The sequence below is a fragment of the Anneissia japonica genome, unplaced genomic scaffold (assembly GCF_011630105.1).
Source record: "Anneissia japonica isolate Jap-2015-1 unplaced genomic scaffold, ASM1163010v1 scaffold2471_len1564793_cov202, whole genome shotgun sequence".
NCBI classification, from domain to species: domain Eukaryota; kingdom Metazoa; phylum Echinodermata; class Crinoidea; order Comatulida; family Comatulidae; genus Anneissia; species Anneissia japonica.
In genome coordinates, this window is record NW_022709610.1 from 435,177 (window position 1) to 462,809 (window position 27,633).

At 33.7% G+C, this 27,633-nt stretch overlaps 1 protein-coding gene across 1 annotated transcript; it reads left to right on the forward strand.

The window, feature by feature from the left end:
• The first annotated feature begins 366 nt into the window (after positions 1 to 366).
• On the forward strand, positions 367 to 27,138 carry LOC117106795 (ubiquitin carboxyl-terminal hydrolase 40-like). Its single transcript, XM_033248237.1, has 27 exons — positions 367 to 695; positions 4,215 to 4,282; positions 4,561 to 4,674; positions 5,020 to 5,145; positions 5,256 to 5,294; positions 6,157 to 6,303; positions 6,697 to 6,840; positions 7,350 to 7,475; positions 8,897 to 9,049; positions 10,299 to 10,367; positions 10,514 to 10,740; positions 13,394 to 13,545; positions 15,039 to 15,292; positions 15,791 to 15,952; positions 16,234 to 16,535; positions 17,062 to 17,194; positions 17,815 to 17,932; positions 18,252 to 18,340; positions 18,583 to 18,678; positions 19,178 to 19,279; positions 20,080 to 20,254; positions 20,805 to 21,039; positions 21,496 to 21,561; positions 21,988 to 22,204; positions 23,378 to 23,488; positions 25,141 to 25,241; positions 25,477 to 27,138. Exons 1-27 carry the CDS (start codon positions 488 to 490, stop codon positions 25,589 to 25,591), a joined length of 3,849 nt encoding a protein of 1,282 aa, XP_033104128.1. The 5' UTR covers positions 367 to 487; the 3' UTR covers positions 25,592 to 27,138.
• Positions 27,139 to 27,633: the final 495 nt, after the last annotated feature.

Here is a 27,633-nt window from a genome sequence, read left to right on the forward strand (position 1 = left end):
TAAATATAAATAATAATAAATAAGTGATAAATTTAAATAATATTTGAATAAATAATTACTGGTGTTTATTTAAAGAAAAGGGAAAATATCTGGTTTAGTGTTAAGTTATGACAACAAAAGTTGTCAGTACAGTATACATTTTAAATGAAATGTATTCTTTTTTGAGTCGACTGCATTTGTTGTCAAAAGAAATAGTGTCGCCTTAATAGAGGTTGCTGTCGAATATGTGTTGGTCTGAACTGAATATTTGCCATTATCAAAAAGTGTCCTTGTCCCGGGTCCCTTTAGTAAAAAAGCCGTACAGTCTCCAAAATAGCGTGTGGCGCCCATCGACGGACAAAAGTTTAATTTTTCATGAGGGCGCTATTTATGTTACGATTGGATGATTCATATTGGTAAAGCAATTTATAGTAGGCCTAAGTATAGTAAAATTACAGTTATCTAAATGAACGTATATAAGAAGTTATGGAATCAATGTTAGTATAAAATGCTGGGAATCGACAGATTGTTTGAGGAGGAAGAAGGACCTGTTTATGGACCACAGAATAGACCAACAAAGGATCAGGCCGCTCAACAACACAGTGGACCGCCTGATCCTAGGCCTGAGAATGGGCTGTGTGGTATCAAGAATCAAGGTGCAACATGTTATCTTAACGCCCTGTTACAGACATTACTGTACACTCCAGAATTTAAAGGTAACAATAGTATTGAATGTTTGTGAGTATAAATACGAGTAAATGCTGAATTTACCATCCTCTTGTTTTTGTCTGTACTTTGTCCATGCAATGGCCTCATTGGTCGCAACCAAGTTGAAAGAAACCAATTCTGGGAGATCTGCAGCCCGGATTCATGAATTCGAAAAGGTGGGGGGTGGGGGGAGGACAGGAGGAGCTTTTAGAGATGGAGGATCTAAACACACGCTTCCCAAACTTTACAGATGAGTCCCATGGTCCTCCAGTTTTAGTTAAGTATGGATGGATATGCCTGGTATAACGTACATGGAGTTCACAGTCTAAAGCAGAAAGAAGAAGTAGCCCTAGTAAAGGAAATTGGAGAATCGATAACATTGTTGTTTAATCAGTGTAAACAACCATCCTTTTAATTATAAACCAGTGAGTCTTACTTGTTTTGTAAGTCTATGGAGAAATTGGTTAATTGCAGGGCCGGCGGAACGTTTTTCAAAGTGAGAGAGCAGCTTAGCTCAGTCAGCTAATCTGGTGGTAGCCGCTGTGTGTGCGCTGAACCGTGGAGATCTCTAGGTCCCCAGTTCAATTCTCATCGCTGCCTCTCCTTGTGTTTCAGCTAGTGGGCTGAAATACAAGTTACTAGCGCACCGTCTTTCGGATGAGACGTTTAAGCCGTTGGTCCCGCGTGCATTAATATGGCCCATGTGCACGTTAAAGAACGCAGTACACTCTTCGGAAAAGAGTAGGGGATTGTCTCCCGGTGTACTGCCCAATCACCACCAGAAGGACCCCACTGGAAATAAGTCTTCTTCTAGACTTTCGTGGGCTATCCTTGGTGTTTACACCGAATAAATCCAAAGTGGGGGCCCACTTATAAGATGAATGGTAATATGAATCATGCAGATCTGGAAACACCCAGGGGATGGGGGTCAACATTTTTCCCAAAAAGAAAAGGGGATCCGGGGGTCCTCCCGGGAAAATTTTGATTTCTAGATGACAGGAAATGACTTGACTTTTGAGCTAGGTTTCTAATGACTTTGTTCTTCAAAATTCAAGGTTCCCCCTCTTGAAAACGGTCAGGTAAACTTTCGATAAGCTCCAAAGAAAAGGAGCGGGGGTCCCGGGGTTCACCCCCGGAAAAATTTTGAATCCTAGATGGCAGGAAATGAGTTTTTCAGACTTCTGAGGTATCTTAATTACTTTTAAGTAAATTTCAAGGTTTTCCCCTCTTGAAAACGGTCAGGTAATTTTTCCCCATTGTTATTACAGGAAATAGGCCTTATGTGTGTATACATAGGCCTACATAAAAATAAAAAATTAGTAGTTGCATACAGTACTTATTCTTTTTTTAATGAATCGATAAGCTCCAAAGAAAAGGGTGGTCTGTGGGTCCTCCCCCGGGAAAATTTTGATTCCTAGAAGGTGGGAAATGAGTTTTCTCGACTTCTGAGGTGTCTTTTAATTACTTTTAAGCTCTTCAAAATTCAAGGATTTCCCCTCTTGAAAACGGCCAGGTAAATTTATCCCTGTTATTACATTAGATAGGCTTTATGTGTGTATACATACATAAAAAAATTGAGTAGTTGCATACAATTTTTTTTCCCATGAATCCATAAATCCCAAAACGAAAGGGGGGTCCGGGGGTTCTCCCCCGTGAATATTTTGATTCCTAGAATGCGGGAAATTAATTTTCCCGACTTCTGAGGTGTCTTTTAATTACTTTTAAGTTCTTCAAAATTCAAGATTTTCCCCTCTTGAAAACGGCCAGGTAAATTTATCCCTGTTATTACAGTAGATAGGCCTTATGTGTGTATACATACATAAAAAAAATAAATGAGTAGTTGCATACGATTTTTTCCATGAATCCATAAATCCCAAAACGAAAGGGGGGTTCTCCCCCTGAATATTTTGATTCCTAGAATGCGTGAAATGAGTTTTCCCGACTTCTGAGGTGTCTTTTAATTACTTTTAAGTTCTTCAAAATTCAAGGTTTTCCCCTCTTGAAAACGGTCAGGTAAATTTATCCCTGTTATTACAGTAGATAGGCCTTATGTGTGTATACATACATAAAAAAAATTGAGTAGTTGCATACGATTTTTTTCCATGAATCCATAAAAAATAAATCCATCCCAAAAATAAAGGGTGGTCCTGGTGGCTGTCTCTTATACACATCTAGATGTGTATAAGAGACAGGCATTATTTAGAGGCTATGCTTACGCCGAATAAAGTATACCGCGAATCGTAAGCCAAGCTCTTGTACTTTCCTCATGAGTGCCGTCTGTTCATTGTGATACAGTACTTCATTGTTAGATAGGCCTATCTAGCCAAATTTATGTTGATATTGATACAATACTATATCTGAAATAATAATGACAATGTATCTATGTATGATGTGTAGAATGTTGGAGATGACCTGCCTGCTGCAGTGATATTCTGATTTTAAATCATTCCCCCCCTCCTCGGTTCCGCCGGCCATGAGTTGGTTAAAAAAAGTCAAGGTTTATGATTATTGGCAATCTAACAAGTTCATTGGAGACGAACATCATGGTTTTCACTCTGGCAGATCTTGTATGACCCAATTGTTAGAATTTGTTGATCAATGGACTCGATGGATTGTGGTTTGTCATTTGATTTGATTTCCAAAAGGCATTTGACAAAGTTCCTCATCGCAGGTTATGGTCAAAATTAAAGTCTTACAGAGTATCTGGCAACCTATTAAATTGGATTGAGACAAAGATAGGAAACAGTGAGTGGTTGTTAATGGTGTTCATTCTGGATGGCAATGTGTGTCTAGCTGGGTTCCATAAGGAAGTGTCCTTGGACCCTTGTTGTTATTCGTAGTTTTTATTAATGATCTGAACAAAATTGTTTACGATTCATTTATAAAGTTGTTCGCAGACCATACAAAGTTATTTAGAGTTGTGAATTGTGAATCAATAGCGCAAGATTTTACGGGCAGTAATGTAAATGCTTCATACCAGTGGTCTTTATACCAGATAAATTGGCTGTTGCTTAGAGAAAGTCTGGTCTGGCCACCATCTAAAGTTGAGCTCGTATAATAGAAGAGGATTCAATAATGATAGAGGGACAAATGAGCATTGATCTCTAGGTCTCAAAGATTCAAGGTGACTTCAAAAGTGGGTTTGCCAAACTTTTGCACTGTGCCACGAGCAGGTTTAAAAAAGTTTGTGAAGCGGGGATCTAAACCACTTAAGCCCCACCATGGCTGAGGCCAAGGTAAGAAAGTTCCTGATTATGGCACATTGGGATGGCTGGAAATGGCACTCACAGACTTAAATTTGAATATATTTTCTTTTTTTCTTCAGTTTCTTTATAATTTTGAAAAAATTGGGGTGGGGCATGCAAAACAGTGGAACAATAACCACTTCAAAAATTATCTCTAATTATAGAAACAGTAACTCAATAATTTACTAATTCACAAAACATCTGATCACTTTGTAATTTACTTTTATGTGGAAGGTAAAACCCAAAATACTACTACCATAATAAAATGGTTTTTGCTTACAGAGGCATTGTTTAAGCTTGATTCCTCTCAGCTTGGAAGTTTGGAAGATCAAGGAAAACCAGGTTCGAAGGTTAGTAATTTAAAATGTTGACTTTGTTTCTTTCTTTATGTATAGATTAGATGGTTATGAGTGGAGGTAAGTTATAGCTTTCTGTTTACAACATCTATACCAGGATGTTAGATGAATTGTGTTATTCAATTATGTTTCCACAATCAAATAATACACTACTTATAGAGGAGAAACCATAAAATGGTTAGACTTGCTTAACAAAAGTCCCCTCCCCTTTTAGTTTTCACTGTCTGTTTCTGAATAAGCAGTCATCTCATTTATCCCATGATTCATTGCAGGTCCGAGTAATACCAATCCAGTTGCAGAATTTGTTTAGCCGTCTGCTTCTTTTGGATCAAGCATCAGTCAATACTTCTCAGTTGACAGATAGTTTTGGTTGGACAGGATCAGAAGTAAGACTACCAACTTATACACATACCCAGAAACACAATGTAGAGAGGCCTTACATTACAACATAGTTTTGTTATGTATTCTCAAGTCATTTATATGGCATTATCTCTCTATTTTACATACACTTTGGGACAAAAAGGATATTTCCTACTAGTATATGTTCCTTGTAATCTTGCCACTTAAGTGAGTGTAAATTTCTTTCTACTTTATAAAGGAAATGCAGTACTTCTAATTAATGATCTTGGACCAGCTCAATTAATTTAATTTATAATATAGTTGGTGAGTCCAGATGCAGAATGTGAAGAAAAAATATGTTATTTAGGGTTATTTTTTTTATATTGTATTAGGGATTTCAACAGCACGATGTACAAGAGCTTAGCCGGATACTGTTTAGTGCCATAGATGCCTCACTGATTGGAACAGAAGGAGAACAATTAGTTCAAAGACTTTACAAAGGATCCATTGTAAACAAGGTAATCATACCTTGTTTGTGTTCACAAACATTGTTTAATAAGAAGAGTTAAAGTAAACTTTAAAATTTATATCAGTTTTTGGACATAATTTTAGCCTCTGTTTTTTACAGGTTACATGTGAGGAGTGTGGGAGAGTTAGTGAAAGAATGGTGAGTAACGGCAACATAATTACTCGCGGTCAAAGTAAAAATACACTAATTGAATACACCTGGAATAATATGCAAGTTAAAAGAACTTGTATACCGATCTACTAAATTATGGAATAAACTCCTGGATCATACTAAAACCAACATTAAATCTATGACACTTTCAAATTTTAAACATTCTATTTCAAATCCTCAATAATACCAATTTAATTGATTTTCTCTTACCTTGCATATCCATGTTTATTATTTAAATTTTTTATTTTCTTAAGTTTCTTACAATGTTCCTTTTAAATCTATTTTAATTTGTTGTTAAGTTATCAACCTTTTTTGGTTACAATGTGTATATATCTGCTTTCAACATTTTTGTAGTTAAGAATGGACCACTTTGGAAACCAGTACTATGTATTGAATGTGTATATTCAGTATAAAGAAAGAATAAATAAAATAATAATTAAAATGAACAAAGTAGACAAACTGAGAAAAATTCCATATGTATTTATTACTACAAGTTTGTTTCGTATGACAGCTGTTAAAAGCTGCCCACACTCATCAGGTACAAATACATAGCAAATAATAATTATATAGTCTTGGACAGCATTATTTGAATTGTATCCCAGTAGTTGCATTAAATGCAAAATATTTGGTCATGCATTAAAACTGTTTAATTTTCTAGGATGTTCAGTTATATTTACCCCTGTTTTTCTAATTTTCCCAATGAATGAGCATATTATTTGGTTTGTTGCATATTATTTTTGTTTGTCATTCATTGAGTAATTAACTTAAAAATTGATAATATATTTTTCTACCTGAGCTTTTGAAGTTATTAACTACAATTTTTCGTTTTTGGCCCATACTGCAACTGTAGGAGGACTTCTTTGATTTAACTGCTGCAGTTGCCAATTACACCAGCTTAGAAGAATACTTGACTAGTTGCTACTTAGAAACAGAACGGTTTGAAGGCCGCAACAAATACAGATGCGAAGCATGCAGTAAATTAGTTAATGCTACAAAGGTATAATAAATAGGTGATCACCATCCATCGCAACAGTCATTTGTTCATATATATATATATATATATACTGTCTGAGGTGATCACCATGGATAATTGTATTTTAATTGAAATTGTAATAATTTATTATTATTATTATAATTAATAGTAGTAGTTGGGTAGTATATTATTCAATTCAATTCACCTTATATATCAAATCAGTTCCATAGACAGTACAATCAAAAATAGATTTCAAAGCCCAGTACTGTAGTACAATTAACCTATCCATCAAAAACTATCCACATATCTATCTTTGTATTTACATTTATATCATATACCAATCATTGCAGTTATTCTCCATAATCTTTGTATTCAAATACAGTTGAAAAACTCTGCAATGCATTTTATTGTTTGCAGGGAGCAAAGCTACGGTCTTTACCACCTATCCTGTCTGTGTCCCTTCTAAGGTTTAGTTTTGATTACGATAAGATGCAAAGGTATAAGGAGACGAGCAAGTACACTTTCCCCTTTGAGTTGGACCTCAGGATGTACTGTGACAAGGTATCTTTTGGATAATTGTATTTTAATTGAAATTGTAATAATTTATTACTATTATTAATAGTAGTAGTTGGGTAGTATATTATTCAATTCAATTCACCTTATATATCAAATCAGTTCCATAGACAGTACAATCAAAAATAGATTTCAAAGCCCAGTACTGTAGTACAATTAAGTAGAGTATATACATAAACAATATAAATAATTATAAAAATAAATAAATATAAAAATAAATAATAATATTTTCTATTGTAATTATAATATAATACTATTTTTATTATCAATTTTGGTTTTATTTAAAAGGAAATTCAAATCAAATTATTAATATTGTGTTTATTACTTTTATTATCATTGTTATGTATGAATAATTTATTTTTAATATTTTGTTGTTGTTATATATTTTTTGTGATTAAAATATGATTTGCCAATGGTTCATGTTGTATTTTCATGTTAAGCAGCTGACATATAATAACATTTCAGTTAATTAATTTTGTCAATATCATTTTGAACAGGAAGAAACAGAAGACACTGCAGTTTATGAGTTGTATTCAGTTGTTATCCATCGTGGTAGTTGCTATGGAGGCCATTACCATGCCTACATTAAAGATGTTGATGGTTTGGGTCAATGGAAAACACCAGTGAGTAAAATATAATGTACGAGTACTGTATATCAGTACATTAGACAATTGAACATGAACACTCATTACATGTGCTTTTGGACATTGAACATTACTGTGGCAGATCCAGAAATTTGAAATAGAGGGGGCCCAGATAGGACTTTTACAGATGGAGGTCTAAGAAAATTTATGATTGTGGCACCTCTAGAGGCCAGAAATGGCACTCTTAGACTCAAAATTTGAGTAGAAAAGTTTTGAAAAATTTAGGGGGCTCCAGGCCCTCTGGTCCTCCCCCCCATGAATCCGCCACTGTATTATACATGCAGTGGACCTTCACCACTGTATACATAGTGCCATTTAACACATAATGCACATGAGACCATTGAGGTGAAATGCATATCCTACATCATCATCTAAGTGTGTGTGCTTTTTGGTGCACCATAAATTGCTCTCATTTATTTTGTGTCTTATATAGTTAGGTACATATGTAGTTGAGCTTGGGTGGAACCACTGCCCTTCAGCATTTACTCATCTGTCTGCTCGGTTCTCATTTCTGTCACAGTTGACTGATCACACACTTTCCAATTAAAGATAAGCAAGAAACACATTGTAAATATATTGCAAATGAGTCTTTTATATAGAGACAATAGTATGCCCATAGATCATGTTGCACATGTTCATTTACATGTGAACCACTTCATAGCTGACAATTTTACAATGAATATATGACCGACAGTTCAACCAAAAAAGTATTATATATTATAATATAATATATTATGTTACTAAAACCTACCTTAAGGGGAACTTAGACAATGGAGAAATTAGACAACAAAAAAAAATGATGTTATAGGGGGAAATAACACAAACGATATTCCTCTTAAGTCTGATTTAGAGAAATTATTATTATATCAGACAGAAAAAAAGCTATGATTTTCAGCTATACACCTGTATACAGTATTGTTTAATATGATTTCAGTTCTACAATTGATTGAAAAGACTGAACAAGAAAACAGAAAGCATTATGATTTTATAGTGCAATCAAAGAGAAATTTAAATGGAACAACTAAATAAGTTTTCGTGAATAAGGAGTCAAAGTTATTATTTAATATCTATAGGTTGAAGAATATACTGTAATTGAACCAAAGAACAATTCGAAAAAACCATCTGAGGATAAAATGATTTTCAGCTTTCTGTTGTAATATTGTTTTTTGAAAACCTGGTTGGATAGTTATGAATTTCAGACTGTTGGGTTGGGAATAATAGGGTAATATGGATTGGGAGTGTATTACTTATAAATCGATACATAAAATTATAGACTGAACAAGAAAACAGAAAGCATTATGGTTTTATAGTGCAATCAAAGAGAAATTTAAATGGAACAACTAAATAAGTTTGTGAATAAGGAGTTGCTCGAAGTCAAAGTTATTATTTAATATCTATAGGTTGAAGAATATACTGTAATTGAACCAAAGAACAATTCGAAAAAACCATCTGAGGATAAAATGATTTTCAGTTCTCCAATGGAGTGCTTGGCGATGATCCTGGCTGAGCAAGGCGGACCTGGTTTCAGCATGGCTATAGATAAACTTTGCCAGGTATGAATTTAAATAATTTAAGGTAACTATATCATTAACTAAAGTCAAATGGGTGAGTGGTGGTGCTGTCAGGAAAAATTTGGTCCGGGGCCAAAATCGGTCCGCCGGACCGATTTTGGCTTTAAAATTACCTGCCAAATATAGTCCACATAAGCCAAATTCGGTCTGGCGTCTATTTAATAGTTATAACTGGTATTTTTATAACGTTCATATTTTTTTGTAATCAAATGATAGATAAATATCTTATCTTTTATTATATAGCCTAATATGTTTCATTCGTTATTGTATGTGAAATCATAGGTGAAATCACTGGTGAAAATTAAGTAAAGCTTCGCGCCTAGTAAACCCTTTGGTGTAAAAGTACGAAAAGAACTTAAACGATGTGGTCTTAAATCGTGTTGGTCCGCTGTAGTTCATTTTTTACCTTGTTTTGTTTTGGTTGTGTGTGCTCCGTGATGAAGTACATGCATTCAATTCTGAGAATGCTTACTCTTTTATTTCATGTATTAGAACATATCTATTATATGACCCAATACCCCACACAATAATACGGAATATTTAAAACTAATAATTCAGTCTTGTGTTTCATTTTAGGCCCAAACGTAGGCCTACCACGGCCGCCGAAAATGATGCACTCTGTGTGCATCGCCTAGCCCTAGGAAATGCATTACCAGTATCTGGTGGTTTGATAAAACACTTCCTCAAAAGCTTAACAAATCATTCTGTCACTGCAAAAGACTTTGCAAGTGTGGGAGAAGCATACTTTCCTCCACTCCACGGGAGAAACAATCATAAACTACTAGCAGCAGACGAGTTACAGTTTAAGTGACCAGGCCGACGCGGACCAATTTTATCCAAGCGGGACAGGTTTTAGCAGCTAAAATCAATCCAGAGGACCGATTTTAGTAGTCTGGCGGACATATTTTGGCCGCCAAAATCTGTCCGCCTAACATTTTTTGACCCGGACCAATTTTGGCGTTACGGTGCTATTGTGGGTATCAGAGAAGCAATTGACCCCATTGTACAAGCATGAACTGGGATTTGGTAGATGTGTTCTACCTGTATTAATTTTACTATCAATGATTATTTTAGTTGTAGTTTAGCTGTGTGATAATATTGCTTTGGCTTTTTGTTTTTATATATTCATTCGTTTTTTGGGTTTCTTTTTTGTTTATGGGCTCAGTTTCATTTCATAAAGGTATTAACATACTGTCTGGTTCATTAATGTGTCTGTGTTTCTATATGTTAGGCTCTTATACAGACAACTGGAGTTTCATGGAACAAACAGTTTAAGAAGCAATATGGAACAGTGACAAAGGTTAGCTAACTATAATAATATACAGAATTTCATATTGAAGTGGTTTGTTGTATATTAAGTATGTAAATTTTTCCTATTTTTACACATATACTTCTACTTTATTGTACTCTACCTTACCTTTTCATTGAAAATCTTTTTATTTTTAGTTTCTCAAGAAGTATAATGATTTATTTATGGTGGATCCATGTAGCAACACTGTATCTTTACATAAGAATGAGTCACATGACAAGCAATTACATGATACAGGGTCACATGGTACCAATAACGATAAACAGACTATTAAGGAGCAGCAGGTTAAAGGTCAGACTGCTGAGCAGAAACTTGGTGTAAACAACTCAACAGCAAGAGAATTGGAGGGAGTATTGAATACAGAGTGAGTGATGTTTAAGATTATTATTTTTACTATTATTATTATTATTATTATTATTATCAGTTCAGGATCTCATTTTTAAAGTTAAGATTGAAACCCACACTGTCTATTTTGCTTGCTATCTGTCTTTCTACGAATATTGGAAAATAATTGGTAAACTTGCATCCAGAAGCATTGATTATTACCTGCTACATAGATATAATGTGAAGGTCTTGGAATTAATGAGCAATATACAACCACCGGATTACTTACAGACATGTAATGTGTTGCTACATAGACATAATTTGAAGGTGTTGGAATTGATGAGCAGTATACAACCACCAGATCACTTACAGTATGTAATGTGTTGCTATCTTTGAGTATCCAGTCTTGGGTTTGATTCCGTATTCATCACAAACAGGGACGTAGCCAGGATTTTGAAAGGGGGGAGCCGTTATGTGAATTGCGTAGGACCCTGCGGGGGTCCATGGGAAAATCCCCATGTGAAGTAACGCACTCTGAACGTTCTTAGGGATGTTTTGAGAGGATAAAGTGAAAATTGCAATAGATGCATTATAAATAATATTAGTAAGCGCAACAATAATTATATAATAAATCAACAGTGGCGGATCCAGAAATTCAAAAGAGAGGTGAACCAGGTAGGGACTTTCACAGACCGAGGAACCACCCACCTCAGCCTCACTATGATTTGGTCTCGGGTAAGAAAATTTATAATTAGGGTTTCTCTAGATGGCCGGAAATTACACTATCACACTTAATTTGAACATATTTTTCTTCTTTTTCCTTAAAAAAAATGAGGAGAGGGGGTGGGTCTTGAATCCACCTCTGCTCAAAACATTCTTTATCCAAAATATTCATAATCACGAAAAATAGGCATGGAAAACCAGATCACATCCTAAAGACAAATGTATGGACCCTTGCCTCAGCAATCACTAAGACATACTCTGAGTCAGGTGCTGACTCGATGAAGTTTAATGTCATCCAGGGAAGGGCTCAGATCTGTTTTGAAAGTTGGAGGGGTGGATATTTTGTAAGTCGACGCCCACCTCAGACCCACCATTGTTGCAGCTGAGGTGAGAAAATTTTAGGAAATAGTACCTCTAGGTGGCCAGAAATGACTTTTTTTTAGTAAAATTCATCATCATCACATCACCATTAGTCAAAATGAAGCACTAAAAAAATTCTTATGATCTTCTATCAGAGATTTTTGGCAACCATAGAGATCTTATTAATGTGTGTGCGATATATCATAGAAAACAAAGCTTAAAAACATTGTCTTTGAGTATGTATTTTACAAACTTAAACCGTGATTTCACAACCACCTCAGCCCCACCATGGTTGGGGCAGAGGTGAGAAAATTTAATGAAATAGTACATCTAGATGGCGGGAAATGACACTTTTATATAGTAAAATTCATCATCATTGCATCACCATTATAGTCAAAATGAAATACCAACAAATTTCTCATGGTCTTTTATTAGGAAATCTATTTAATATCCAGGACAACTTAGGCCTAACTATAGCCTAATGAGCTTGAACTATGCTATAATAATTATGATCAACAAATCACAACTTTTTTTTCGCATTTAGCACAATTTTCTTGTGTTATTTTTAATGTTATTAATAATATTATCAATTATTACTATCGTTATCATCATCATCATCATTATTATTATTATTGTTATTATTATTATTACTATTAATAGTAGTATTATTAAACAAAACTTTAAAGAATTGAACCATACAGATCACATTTCTATATCTTAAAAGACCTGAGATTTTTGTACTTTTTAAAACGCTTAGGCCTATGTGTTCTATTAGGCCTATTTGTATTACGTGTCCTTATGCATATTTACATGTTTTAGAAGTATTCATTTTGAGTGATCCCAGGAAAGAATTTGTATTGGCTCAAGAACAAGCTTTAAAATGGTAACACTGTGTACAAATGGTGGGGGGGGGGGGCGGAGGAGGAGCTGCGGCTCCTATGGCTCCCCTCCCTCCTGGATACGTCCTTGACTACAAATATGTTTTAGCACAAGATACATTCTGTCTCCCATTGAATGTAAAGTGGTTGTATAATGTTAATGTTTTAATAATTGATTATAATTAATATCATATGATTGTAAAAATTCATCTGGTTCATTTGTGAATGATGAACCAAAATAACATCAGCATTTACCTGGATGTTTCAATTACTGATTACGCCATGCTTGGGGAGGAGCAACAGAAAAAAATTTTTGAATCCATTTGGATTAAGATAACATGAACAGGGACGCGGGTTCTTATTAACTCTCATATATCTACAACGAATAATTGAACACAACAGGGGCAGACGGGGCCCCAACCAACATCAGTGCATTATGTTGTAACTGATGACGTCACAACCAAACTGAAGTAACAACACAGTCAGTTGAAAAGGATCGCTGATTGTAATCGAAACGTCCAGGTAAATGCTGATGTTATTTTTGTTCATTTAAAAATGAAGGTTTAACAACAATAAATTAATATCATATTATTATGTTTATTATTATTATATAATATTCTTCAATATTGAAGAATCTTGGTATGATGATTATTATTTTATTATTATTATGATCTTCATCATCGTAATTATCATTTGAAAGTAGATTGTTAGACTGATCATAATTCTTTTTAGGCCCAACATGGATGAACATCAACATTGGTTTGACTTCAATGACTCGCATGTCAAGCCAATACATCAAAAAGAAATTCACAAACAGTTTAGTGGACGTGAAAGTGCTTATATGTTGTTCTACAGAAGGAAGTCTCTACCTAGACCTAAGGAAGGTAGGACTCACTTTAACACTGACTGCCAGGGGTTTGAAAAAATAGTATCAGCCAATGCCAGACTTTTTAGTGAATTTTATCACTTTTCTGAAGCTCGTTGAAAGTGTGTATGTGATCAGATTTACATGTAATTAAATATTACAAGAGCTACAAAGATCTTAGCTTTACAATGGTACCAAACACTTTATTCTAATCACAATCTGTGACCCCTAACAGTAAAATGAAAGTGACTCATTTTTGTTGTTTTACGCATATTCACACAATAAAACTGAGATAACCGTGTTTTAGTATCTCCATGCAAGATGAGGTCACTGAAATTATGTCACACTGAAGTAGCAAAACACTTATGGTCCAGACTGAATAATAATAGTGTTAAAATTTTTAGTACATGTTAGTAATTATCCCATCTATCGGATTCCGTAAAAAATAATGAAACACAGAGATCTTCGTGTTTGGCGGTCAAGCGTTGCGTTACCAAACACGGAGATCTCCGTGTTTGGTGGGCAGAGTGTTAAAAAACTGTTTACAATACTCATTTTTATGTGAGGTACTGTATGCAGAATCATTATGAGAGATATGTACATCCTCTACCAAAGTGCTTAATTGGGTGCCTTGGACATGATAACATGGTACTAATATTTTATGTGCAAAACTGCCCTATATGCAAGTTTAGTAATTATTTTGTTAACTATATTGTGAAATAAGTGAACATGAACATAGCTGAACATGTAGTGTTGCTAAACTATGTTCTTTGTTAGTTCCATTGTTAGATGCTTAACCAGCTGAGCTACAATATAAGACCCAGCTGATATATCACTCCAAAAAATATACAAGGCCATTTTATTCTTTGTTTCGCTTTTATTTAAGCATTATCAGGAATAATATGTAATTCAGAGACAAACTATATACAGTACAACTTAACAGTAAATCCTAATTAATATGTGAATAGAATATGTAGGACAAAATGGCCTTGTCAATTTTTGGAGTGACATTCATGGTTTCATGCTGGTATACTTGGGTCTCCTTATTAAGATTATTATTTACAGTTGTCAACACCTAATTTACTGTAAACATTACAAATTAGTGAAGTAGATTTTAAAATGCAGCCTTATTGCCCCCTGAAAAATGCAGCCTTATGCTGCCCCCTGAAAAACTCGGTCTTATTCCCTCTGATGAAGTCAACCTTATTCCCCTGTAAAACGGATTATTTTTGCCACTGCGATAATTGGGTTTTTTTTTGGTTTTTTTTAAATTTTTCTGTGGTGGTACTGCCTATGTATCATTCATTACCTACATGTTAAATGAAATGGATTCATATACTTGATTTACCTTTTGGAGATATTACTACTGTACAGTACTTGGTTGTTAGTAACTTCACAAACTTATATATCGTGTTTGCACATTGCCCATATAAATAAACACTGTATCAAAATAACATAATAAATGCTACAATTATGACAATAACAGAATTTGATTTGATTTCTTTTCTGTAGCCTATACCAACCCTGCCTTTGGTATTCCAATGGATATCATCAAAGAAATGGCTAAGTTGAACTCAGTGCTTACTACCAAGAGAATAGAACATGACATAGAACTTAATACAATTACATTAACAGTACTTCATAGTCAGGACTATCATTACAAACAGGGAAGTTTACATTTAAAAACTGATAGCAATACTTGTGTGACATCCCTAAAAATAGACAGACGGAAAGATGTTGCACAGCTTATTATTGCAACACAAGAGGTGAGTTGAATATGCTCTCTTTATTAACAATTTGGAAATACTGTATTTAAATACAATAATATAGAAAGATGCCAAGATAGCCACAGTAGTTTTTGAAGTCATCCTCCCCCAGAGTTAAATAAAATGAGGAAGAGTATTCCAGGTTTTGGCAACATCATAAAATGTAAACAGTAAAAGCCAGGAGCAGGGGCGGATCCAGAATTTTTCAAAGGGGGCGGGGTGTGTGGGGGGCACAACAGTATCAGAATAGGTAAGTGAGTAGCGCATACCTTTGATTTGCAAAAAAAAAAAATTTGTTAAATTTAATGGCAAAACGTACCCTGATGTATTTGAAGCTGCCTGGCAAAGTGTCGTGTGTAAACCAAATTTTTAAACCTTCTTCCCTCACTACTTTGCCAAGAGGGTTAGTTTGATAATCATCTGTTTCTTGTAGGCCTATATATGAATTTAAATGCTATAATTATATTATTTATTGTTACATAATTATTTTCATCAAAGGTTTTAGGCGACACCTTTGTGGAAGGAAGTCAACTGAGTATAGCCAAAGAGCTGCCAGCAGGCCTACACCTGTATGACATGATTAGTGAATATGCATCGGCTGGTATCAATCACCTCGGACTTGTTACTGGTTCAAAGCTGTTCCTTTGGGATGGATTCAAGGTTTTTAATAAAGATATACTTTTACATCTACTTTTACATTTATAATTTTTTTTTATTTATAAAATGATATAATATAATAATAAATATATAAAACAAAAAAGTAATGATAAGAATTTGATATAAAAATGATTTATAAAATGTAGAATCAGGAATACGAGTTCAATGTTGAAAGAGAATTATAATAAAGAAAATATAATAAATAATGCTGTAGTAAATATTGATTATTGATAATAAGATCATTAGGATTCAGTTATTATAATACTAATTGATTTTGGTTGCAGGTAAGTGGTCAGGTGATCAAGACAGGTGAGCAATCTGAGCCGATTCTTCTGGACATCACCTGGATTGATGGGAATGGTGTCAAAGGGCAAATCTCACATGCTTTCCCTAAACATTCTCAGTTCAGAGAAGTGCGTTTAATGATCAGCCGTCTCACTGAAATACAACCAGAATTCCTGCTGATCAGTAAACTCTCCTCTAAAAAGCATATTGTTATGGGTGCTTCTGATGATAAGCTATCATTACAAGAGTTGAAGTTTCTTGACTGTGATAAAATTTGTGCTGAGGCCAAGACAAGGATAGGGTAAGAGTAAGACTCAAATGTCTAAAGAACGGCACACACAAGAGCTCTGCAGGCTTATGCATCCTTGATAGTTGGTGCTAGTCACATAGCTCTTTGCAAACTAACTTATCTCTCAGAATAATTATTGAGAAAACATAAAATGAGCTTCCTTAATGCAAATTCTTTTTTTTTTTCTTTTTTGCTGACTTTGCTGGAGAAAATTGATAATCAGTAGTAAGAATATACAATCATAATGAAATTACATCCAGGGCCGCTTAGACCAGCACAATCCAGTATGCAGTAGCTGCCAGGGCTCCTAAATCGGGGGTCTGGAAGCAGGCTAAGGGCCCAGCAGAGTCCAGGGGCAGAGCCCATGGTTGGGTTTTTTGGGGGGCAAAGCTCCCATGGTTCATCATCTCATGTAGTTGCATCTGCATCTGAAAAGCAATGCAGTATTGAAACTTCAACCCTCCTGCTGAAACACAAGGAGAGCTGTGGAGTTATTTGTTGTTTTATTTTGTCTTCTCTGTGATTATTGCTCATATAGGAAAGCTGTTTTTGCTGAAGGTGAATTGCTAGGACAAGAAAAACTTGTGAGAGTTAAAATTGAGAATCGATGTGTTGCTAACCAGGAGGATGATGACTGGCCTCTCATTGAAGTTGAAACTGAATCAGACCAAGTAAGTTGCATCTCCTTTGTATTTTCATTTTACCTAAATGACATTGACAAGCATTGTTAATTAACCTCACAGTCAATGTGCACTTTGAGTAAATACCATTGTCATAGAGCCACTATGAACATCGCATTCTGCCATGGATATTTGCGCTGTATAAATCCTTGTTGATTGATTGAATTCAATGCTCAAGATAAAATCTGACACAGAAAGATTTCCAGAGCATCAAGCAAGGTGAAGCAATGGACCTCTCAGCGATGATGTTGTAAAATAATAAAATGATAATGATCAGGATTACATATCTGAACCATAAAGCCTTAGAGGCAGGAGCTAGCCCGGTGCTCGCCTGCTGGCAGCTCAGAGCCGGCCTGATTCACCACCAAAAAAGGGCCATGCTCAAGCTTGGCAAACTCTCATGTTAATTAGGCCTGAGCAAAGTTTGTCCATTTTTAGGTTTATGTAAATGGCCACTTGTGTAATTTATACACTGAGAATGATGCTCTTACAAGTGAATGAATTGTATTACATTTATCCCTAATTTTTATCAGCGGTTGAATATAATAAATAAAAAAACACCTGGGATTATAAATAATAATGTCTGCATTTTTTCCTCATTATAATTGCAGACAATTGAGAAACTTAAGTTAGTTATCTTAAATAAACTTGGCTTAACTGGCGATATGAAACCTGATGGAGGAGGGCGTTTGCGTGTATGTGATGCAACGGTCGGGTGCCAACCTCCATGTAAGTTGCTAATTTCAATATCCTTCAATATCTTCCTGGTTTCCAACCAAGGAGTTGGTTGTTTGTGTACCTGTTTTAACTATTTTCTTTACCAATTTATATGCATATGTTAGCATATTTTTTAACTGAACCTGCTAAATTAAAATAATTTTTATTATGTTTTTTTATTTTTTATTATTGACTGTAGAAAAACTGTGCAAGTATGTAGATTTATATGAAAATTTAACACCATTTGAATTTAATGTTAGTAATAGAACATAAATATTTACCTTATCTTAGCTACTGGAGTGTTTATAAAATTTTTTGTGGTTATTTTCAGTGTTTGAACAGCAAAGTATTGGTGCTGCTGAGATCAGACACAATTCTTGCCTAATATTAGAACCTGGTGCTCCACCAAAACACAATCAGGTAACACTAGTTAAAAAGTCTGTTATTTCTTTTAGAATTAATTAGAGGGTGTAATGCCACAGCATTAAGGGATAAACTTTGGAGTACATGTTGCATTCTTTAAAACTTGCCAATGCTGTTCTTTTATTGAATAGAGGCAATTGTATCTTGCACCAATTTAGTTAAATTATAATATGGAAATTTTGTTTGTTTTTTGTATCTTACAATAAAATGCCAAGTTTTTATTTTTTTTTATTTTTTAGATTACAGTAAGTTTTAGTCTTGGAATGCCGGGTAATTCCTCAGAATCAAATAGTAGAAAAGAGATGATTGTCAACAGGACCATGACAGTTGGCATGGTAACCATTTTTCTTTAGTTATTATTAGTAGAGCCATTAACAAACTAACGAAAATCATGATTGTCACCATGATTGTCATTTATCAAGATTGGATAATTTTTATGATCATAATAATGATGATTTTGATTATTATCAAAAGAGGGGTTGTGCCAGGATTTGCACAACGGGGGTTTCAGAGGTCCCTGATGAAGGCAAAGTGGGCATGGTCGGGCGTCACTCAAATGTTCGAAAGTGGTCCAGGGGGGTGAAGCCCCAGAAAAATATGACAACTTAGTGGTTTTAAATGCTTATTTAATCGATTTTAGAGTATACTAATATGTAGAAAATCCTTTTTTTTTTCTCCCCGACAGGGGGTGAGGGGCAGCTCTGCCCAACGGGGCACTGGCCCCCAACCCCCACTGACACCACCCCTGTATCAAAATTATTTTAATTAAAATTATTTATTACTTTTACTTTATTATGATTCTTAACTGCAACTTTTTCTGTCGTCATATTCTAGTGTTTACGTGCTATTCTGGTAACCCTTGACCTCAAGGGAGATATGTATCATCTACAGAAAACTAACTGGCTTGGGGAGCCTGCTGATGTTTTGGATGACTTGGTAATTCTTCAAAATTCTGAACAATTAATATGTGTTTTTAAGTGTTTTATTTGCACTGCTCAACATTATTTTTCAGATCAGTTAATCACATAATTTTTTCTATTGATGACTTATTGTATTATCATTGCTACATGAGTCTATACAATGTACTACACTCACAGATTAACAACACAGACAATATCAGTATTAAGGTGAAGAAAATAAACACAGCCAATGGTGATTATAACAACGTTAATATTTACTTTGCCAAGAAAACAGTCTACTTATAATAAAAAGAAATTATGAAATAAAACAATATGTAATATAATAAATTTATAAATTAATTATAATCCAATGAAGTATTAGTACTAATTATTACCAGTTATCTACCATTATTATTACTGCAATTATATTATTAAGTTAGATTTTTATAGTGTGGTAGTCTCTATAGGCTTGTGTTTGCCTTGTCATTGTATACAGTCTCAATCATGTACAATCTGCAACCCCCTTTGCCCACTGCAGATGATTTCCAGTTGTGCATTTGATTCCACATAATTTAATTTCAATTCATTTATTAGAAATCAATGTAGAATCAGTGGCATTCGCTTGTTTCCGAGTGGTGAATCCAAAAATACACAAAAATCTTAACTAAACCAAATACAATACTTAGATTTGAATAATATGATAGAATTAAGAATCTAAGAAATTTATAATAACAATATTACTAGCTCAAAGGTAGATGAAGCACATACAAGAGATAATTTAGATTTTTGGCTGCAAAATAGGAAGATTGAGATGATGATATTTCCTCCTTTCTTCAGGATGCATCCCTTGATCAAGAAACTGTAAAAGATGGGGAGCACGTCCTAGTTCAAGCAGGGAAGTTACCACCAAGAGGGTTTTTGAGTCTGCCGGTGTGGCTGTATCCACCGCCTAACATTCCAGATACTGAAGCAGAATCTAGTATACTTAATTGGATAACAACTATAATGAAAGGTATCTTAATGTCTATTATTATCTGAATGTGTATCAGTTTATGGACTATTGTCAAACAAAGCTATATAAATCCAGAATTATTATTATTATTAAAATGGTACATGATACAAATGATTAAAAAGCACAAATAGTCTTTCTAAAATGTCATGCAAACTAAAATAACACAAAGAAGACAATAAAAAAAATAAAAGTATATGTATATATATATATTGCAATTCAAGTTAAACAAAAGTGCATTTAACCATATTTAAACATTAAATGCAATAGTAATAGAACAACATAGAAAGGTCACTATTTAATCGTCTCGTTCATGCTTTTTAACTCTAATCAATATTTACATTTTTACATTCACATGCTGTAAAAATGTCTTTAATCTACACAGATAAACTCCTTCCCTTCTAAATTTGTAAAAGTTTCTTATGTTAACATATATATACTTTATATATTTATTAAATTTTTACTATAGAATAATAAGATTATCTGATCTAAGTACAGTATATAAATTCATTAATAAACAAATTAACTGGTTAAACAAATTTAATTTTTAAAGGTCTCTTCAACAACTCAGAAGACAATGAACCATTGTCTGAAATTGAAGGGACAAATATTTACCTCAACAATGTGGAGGTATTGGAAGATGCAACCGTTGATATGCTAAAAGGTTTAATACTGAAAGAGCTCAGTGGCTTGGATATCAGCTTACCATCAACTCATTACATAAGGCTACGTCAAGTGGAGCACTCAATGCTTACCAGAGTATTTAGGAATAATGAACAACTTCTTAGGTACGTAACAAGAATCATATTCATAAAAGTAACATACATTTTTAATTTTTAACTTAATTTTTACCTGTGATATCAACAAGGCTTAAACATCAATGTTATTGTTAGTTTATTCACCAGTGACCTAACCCAGATGACCTCGCTTTGCGTAACATTCATCTTCACTTGGTTGATGATTTATGGGTTTTCCCAATGGATTGTCTGGAATGTTTAAAGTCTCTGAGCCTCTTTTGTCTCAATGTATACATTTAGGTTTCTTGTATTTGCATTTGTGCCAAGCTTGATCTTAAATTCTTTCCTATATGTGATATGATAGAGTTGGGACGTGTTCAATTACTAAGAAGAGTGGATAACTTCAGAGGTAAAATTCCTTAAAGTCCTTTTTGGGAGCTCTATCAATCATGTACCAAGTGATGATACCAATTTTTGACTGAGCCATTTTTTTTTTTGTTTTGACAGACGACAGAAAATCAACTCCTCCACAAAACTTGGAGTGCAAATTTTACAGGAAGAAGAAAATTTAAAGTAAACACTTTTATTCTATCAGCTATTTGTCTTTGTGACCATTAAGTAATTAAGAACATAATGAGCAGGTGTTATCTATGTATCTATTTATGGAAAACAATTAATTTTGGTTAGTGTAGATTTCTTCTATAATATGTAAATCATAATTAATGTTTGTTATGGTGGGGTGGGGGTGGGTTAAGATGGGTGTATCTCCATATTTTAAATTACTTTCCATATTTTTTATTTAAAATACTTGTTTACTTTTTCATTGTTTAATATTTGATAAAAATAAATGCTTACATGAACATGTTAGTTAAAATGGTTGGTAGTACTGTACTCTCATTTATAGGATTTTTCCCTTCATCAAGTGTAGGTCTGGTATACAAATAAAAGTGCTACCAACTCACTTACAGAATAACTCAACACTTCTTTCTTCCATCAAAGGCAAAATACAATAGTACTAGCAATACATAGACGCAATGTTAAATTAAGGAGTTACAGCAAAAGTGAGGAATTAATCTGGGATACAACTCGTTCACAAACACCAGAATCTCTAAAGCAAGCCTTAGTGGACAGGGTCAAGATACCGTTAGAAAGGATCATCATCGCTAAACACCAACCAGAGAAATTTAACTGGATTATTATTCCAAATAGTTCACAAGTAAGTCACCATAGTATTGTATTAATAGTATACTGACTAATAATGTTTAAAAAAACATCCAAAAAATTCAAATTAAACGTTGAATTTATATTTTACAAGGGTCAAACAAGTTTTAATTTTTAATCTGTGTGGCACATAGATCGAAACAGGTCGTTTTGTTTTTTTTTGCTTTTTTAGAGACTTCTTACTAGAAAAAAACTTACCACCAGGCATTTAAGGGATTACACAAAAATTTGAAAACTGTATTATGTAGCATGACTTAATACAGGGGCAGCGGAACCATTCCAGTATTGCTCAGACATGAGAGTCTACACCAACCTCAGGTTGCGATTTTTTTTTTAGGATTTAGCACTTCTAGACATTGAGAAATAGCACTCTCAAACTTCAAAAACGATTTTCGAAGTATCATAATTTGACAATGTAAAATGTTGAAACACATCAAACATTTAGTTTATATAGTTGTCTCAGGTTGGCAATTTTTTAGAAATCAAATATCGCACCTGAAATTTTTAGACCTAAAGCCAAACAGGCTACTTGACTGCCACTAATATATTGGACTAGATTTTGGCTGCCATTTCTCTGCCATAACTAGGCTCTATTCTAGCAGTGTGTTAACATCCAAATATACTGTACTGTACCAGCTAGCTAAACTTTGTGTCATCAACAGCCCAACTTTGCTCTTTGATGCGCACGTTTATGGTGTTTCTATGCAGCGCACTTAATAATAATATTAATAATTTAACAAAATATGTCATTATTAAGTTTTTTTATTATAAAAGTATTATTATTTCAATATAATATTTATCTCAGCAAAATATTGGTCAGATGGTCAGAGAAAATATTATCAACATTTAGAAAAAGTGGCATATCTAGGCTAGGAGTATTTACATGGTAACTGTTTGGGATGCACAAAGGTCAAGAAGGGATCAATGATTAGTGGGGGTGGGGTGTTAGCAATATATAGGTGATATGAGGGTATGTTTAACTATTTAAGGGGCCACTGAATAATCTCCTGTTAATAAAAAAAATAAATAAATAAAATAAAAACTATTTGAGTATAATTTTTTTGCTCAGCAAATTTTCAGTGGTAATGGTGTGCAGGCTATTTTTGGGTGCATTTACCACCCCAATAGATACACCACTGTTTAATGACTTTACTTCCTATTTTCTAAGTTTCAGAAAAATAAAGGACAAAAAGGCAAAAGAAAAGGAGGACAGAACCAGAGGTTGAATCTGAAACATGCTCCTTACCAACTCAAAGATGGTGATGTTATAGGAGTGAAGGTGAGATAATCATTTATCATCTTCATCGTCTTCATCGTCGTCATCATCATCTTCATAATCATTCCATAGTCATCTTCATTTGTGTATAAACCTTGTCCTGATACACATATGTGACCGGCTCTAGCAAAACCAGTCGTTTGTAAGAAAAGTTTATTTTTTGGTGTTTTTAAATTCTGCATGAAATCAGTTGAGTATTAGCAAAGTTATGAATGTTTAGTTCATTGGATATCAGCCATATACGTTTTGAGAAAACAGCTTCCAAAGATTCCAAAATCAATAGTTTATTATTAAGATTTATATTTTAAAAATAATGTTAATATACTTTTCAGTTAGATTTAGTGATTGATATTTTGCAGCAATGTACTTAAATATCTTATTTTATGAAATACAAAAACATGAAAATTTTCAAAATTCTGATTCTACAACATTTTGGGTGCTTTACTAGATTGCATCAAACAGAAGATTTTGACAGAGCCGGTCACATATAATATTTATAATGGTAAAGTTCTGTATCAGTTATTAGATTTTTTATTAATTTTATTCCTATATAAAACAACCAAATTATTTGTACCTTAAAGTAACATCATCATTTTTACCAGAAAGATTCAAGGAGCCTAGAAAATTTAATATTCAATCAAAATTTACAATTCTCTGTCTTTCTTTATTCAATAGTCAGTTGATAAAGGGTTTTGCATTGGGGTTCCAGATCTGTAGAACTTGTAAACTCCTCTACCCAACCTTTTTTGTTGCTCATTTTGTATTTCAGAGTCAAAACAGATGTCATGGTGTCAATGGCTTTTTTCCTAATACTTTTCGTTTCGTTTTTTATTTTCCATCATCAATGATAAGAGAGTAGCTTAGCTCAGTCGGCTAATCTGGTGGTAGCCACTGTGTGTGCGCTGACCCATGGAGATCTCTAGGTCCCCAGGTTCAATTCCCATCGCTGCCTCTCCTTGTGTTTCAGCTGGAAGGCTGAAATACAAGTTACAATAGCGCACCGTCTTTCGGATGAGACGTTTAAGCCATTGGTCCGGTGTGCATTTATGGCCCATTTGCATGTTGAAGAATGTAGTACACTCTTTGGAGAAGAGTAGGGATTTCCTCCCGGTGTACTGCCCAATCACCACCAGAAGGACCCCACTGGAAATAAGTCTTTTTCTAGGCTTTCGTGGGCTATCCTTGGTGTTTACACCGAATAAATCCAATCAAAGCCAATCCAATCAATAAGTTGTATTTACATTTCAAAAGAAAAAAAAAATCTTATTTTTTATTGAAAAATGAAAGGCTTATATAGGCTTATATAGGTCCAAAGACACTTAAGCTTAGGCCACCAAGTATCAAAACAAAAAGAATCTGACAGACTGATGCTAGAGGATGAATAGTTAGTAAATGTTGCTTCTGTTGTTATTTACATCCTTGTTGCCTAAGTTGTTATTTACATTCTTGTTGTTTCGGTTATTATTTACATCCTTGTTGTCTCAGTTGTTATTTACATCCTTGTTGTCTCAGTTGTTATTTACATCCTTGTTGTCTCAGTTGTTATTTACATCCTTGTTGTCTCAGTTGTTATTTACATCCTTGTTGTTTCAGTGTTATTTACATCCTTGTTGTCTCTGTTCTTGTTACAATTTTACATTGTTGTTTTCTGACAGGACTTGCAGGATGATCCAGAGAAAAAAGATGATTTTTCAACTGAGGATGATGACCTTGGAAAGGAAAAATTAAGGCAAATTGCTGAAGCAAAAAGAAAAATGTAAGATAATCACTATTTTGGATTCCATTTGCTGTATATGGCAACAGGTTTTTCAACTTACAGGAGGAGCTGTATTTTAGTCAGGTGAACTATGTAAATAGACACTAATACCACGTTACTGGCTAACTGATTTCCTTGGGCTTCACCTGCACCTGATGAAGCCAGTCTAAACTACTGGTAAGCGTAAAGGTAGTTCAAGTTTGTAGTTACAGTAACCATTTTTTATATTTTACAGGCGTCAAGAATCTAAAAAGCATAATACTGATGATGTGCATTTTGAGAAAAAGAAAAGCAAGAAAGAAAAGAGAAAAGAAGTTGCATTGGTTATCAAAGTGGATGATTTTAAATGACGATAATTTACAGAAATATATGAATATGTGTAATTGTGATGAACATATAAAATCTGTCTTTTGTAAGACTTATTTTTGTAAGACATTTGTGTTCTTTTGTGGTACTGTACCACACCTGTCAATACATGAAAATTTTGAAAACAGGTTTTATTAAAATTAAGTCTTTTGGTTATGTCATTTTAAACCAAATATTGTCTTATATTAATTAATTAATGCTAAAATTTATCATGTGATAAATAATGTAATTTTTGTAATTGCCTTCATATTTTATATTGATCTTTGTTTCATATTATCTCATTTTTCCTTTGATTTTTTAGAATTAAGCTGATTAGAATTACAATTATATGTGACAGTTATTTTTAGAACCACAATACAATCAGACTGCGTTATAAATTTTAAAAATTAACAGAATCTCAATTGAAACTCATCACCAATGACTTGTGGATGCCACAGGTCCCAGAGGCCCAGCGCACATTCTCTAATTACTCCTACTCAATTTTAAACCTTTGTTTCCTATTCTCCCCCCCCCCCACCAATTTCCACAATGTGAAAAGTTGTGCATAAAACCAGGGACAATGTTTTTTATTATCTTGATGACATTGACTGTGAAACCTTGTTGGTGTGGTAACTCCCTTTAGCTGCCTGGTGCTGCCCATCAGGAGCTTCAACAAAAATTATATAAAGAAACTGTGGATGTGAATTAATTGTATTGTATAATAAAAGAGTTAGTGAACTTATGACAACTTCATAATTCTCTCCTATGCAAATCAATTAAAAGAGTATTTTGTTTCCAGATTTAAATTAAAAATTGAGAACATAACAGCATATACAGTATAATCAACTGTGGGCCAGGGTGCAATATGCCAACAAAAAATAGTTTTAAAATCTGTGTTTACAAAATCAAAAAGCAAAACAATGTACAAATCTTATGCTGGATAAAGTATTAGAATGAAGCAAAAATATTATAAGATGTTTAAGCTGTGGTGAAGGAATCATTGTAAAGAATGTGAAATGAAAAACAAGACATTCAAAATTCATATTTGCTGTCACACTGTGTGAAAAGAAAATCCATTAAGCTTTTTATGAAGGAGAGTGTGTCGGCAGTTGCCCAAACTGTTGATACTCAGAAGCCGGATATGTGAAATAGTATGAATCACATGATTAGATGGAACAAAAAAACTTCATAACAACTTTGAACATTTGCTGTATCACAGATCTATTCAATATGGGATCATTTGTAGGCCTACTTATTACCACTAATGCCCTGTACAAGTAAAAATCACTCAACGGGAAAGGTATTGCAAGGGTTGTTATTTTTGTTACAGATGAGGATAAGATCATTGGATAATGTGGTGATATAAAAAGCCATATTTAGCAATGTTTTTTAAATATTTTTGACATTGATGACAGATTTTATTTAATTGTATTGAATGTAAACCAAGATTCATAGCCAATAGTATTAATTAACAAGTATTCTATAAATATACATTGTATATAAAAATAAGCATTTTTTATTCTTGAAAAGGAAATAAAAAAGCCAAACATTTGAAACATTGACGTATTTTTTTACAAATAAATACATTGTCACGTTGTAGAGATCAATTTTATTCTGTAATTAAGCCACAATACTATACTGTATTACTAAGCCCTCAATCACCTCAGCCTCATGATGGTTGGGGCTGATGTAAGAAAATTTATGATTTTCTAGCATTTTTATAGGCCTATTTACTTTAAGGAGAACATCATACAATTAACATAAATTTCCACACTACAATGCATTACATTACTTTTTTTTTCAGAATATTTATCATAAATAGGTGTCTCAATATCGTAATCGTAAATCAAAAGGCAACTTATATAACTTGTGAACAATAACATTCATAAAAATAATGATTTATCTTATTTATTATTTATCTAATTACCTAATGTTATGTGCTTTTAAATGAGATGATTTGACAGTCATTTATAATTGTAATTCTTTTCCACTCTCTTTGAAACGTAATGTTTTAACTTTAGAATGGTGAATAGTGGGAGGGGGATTG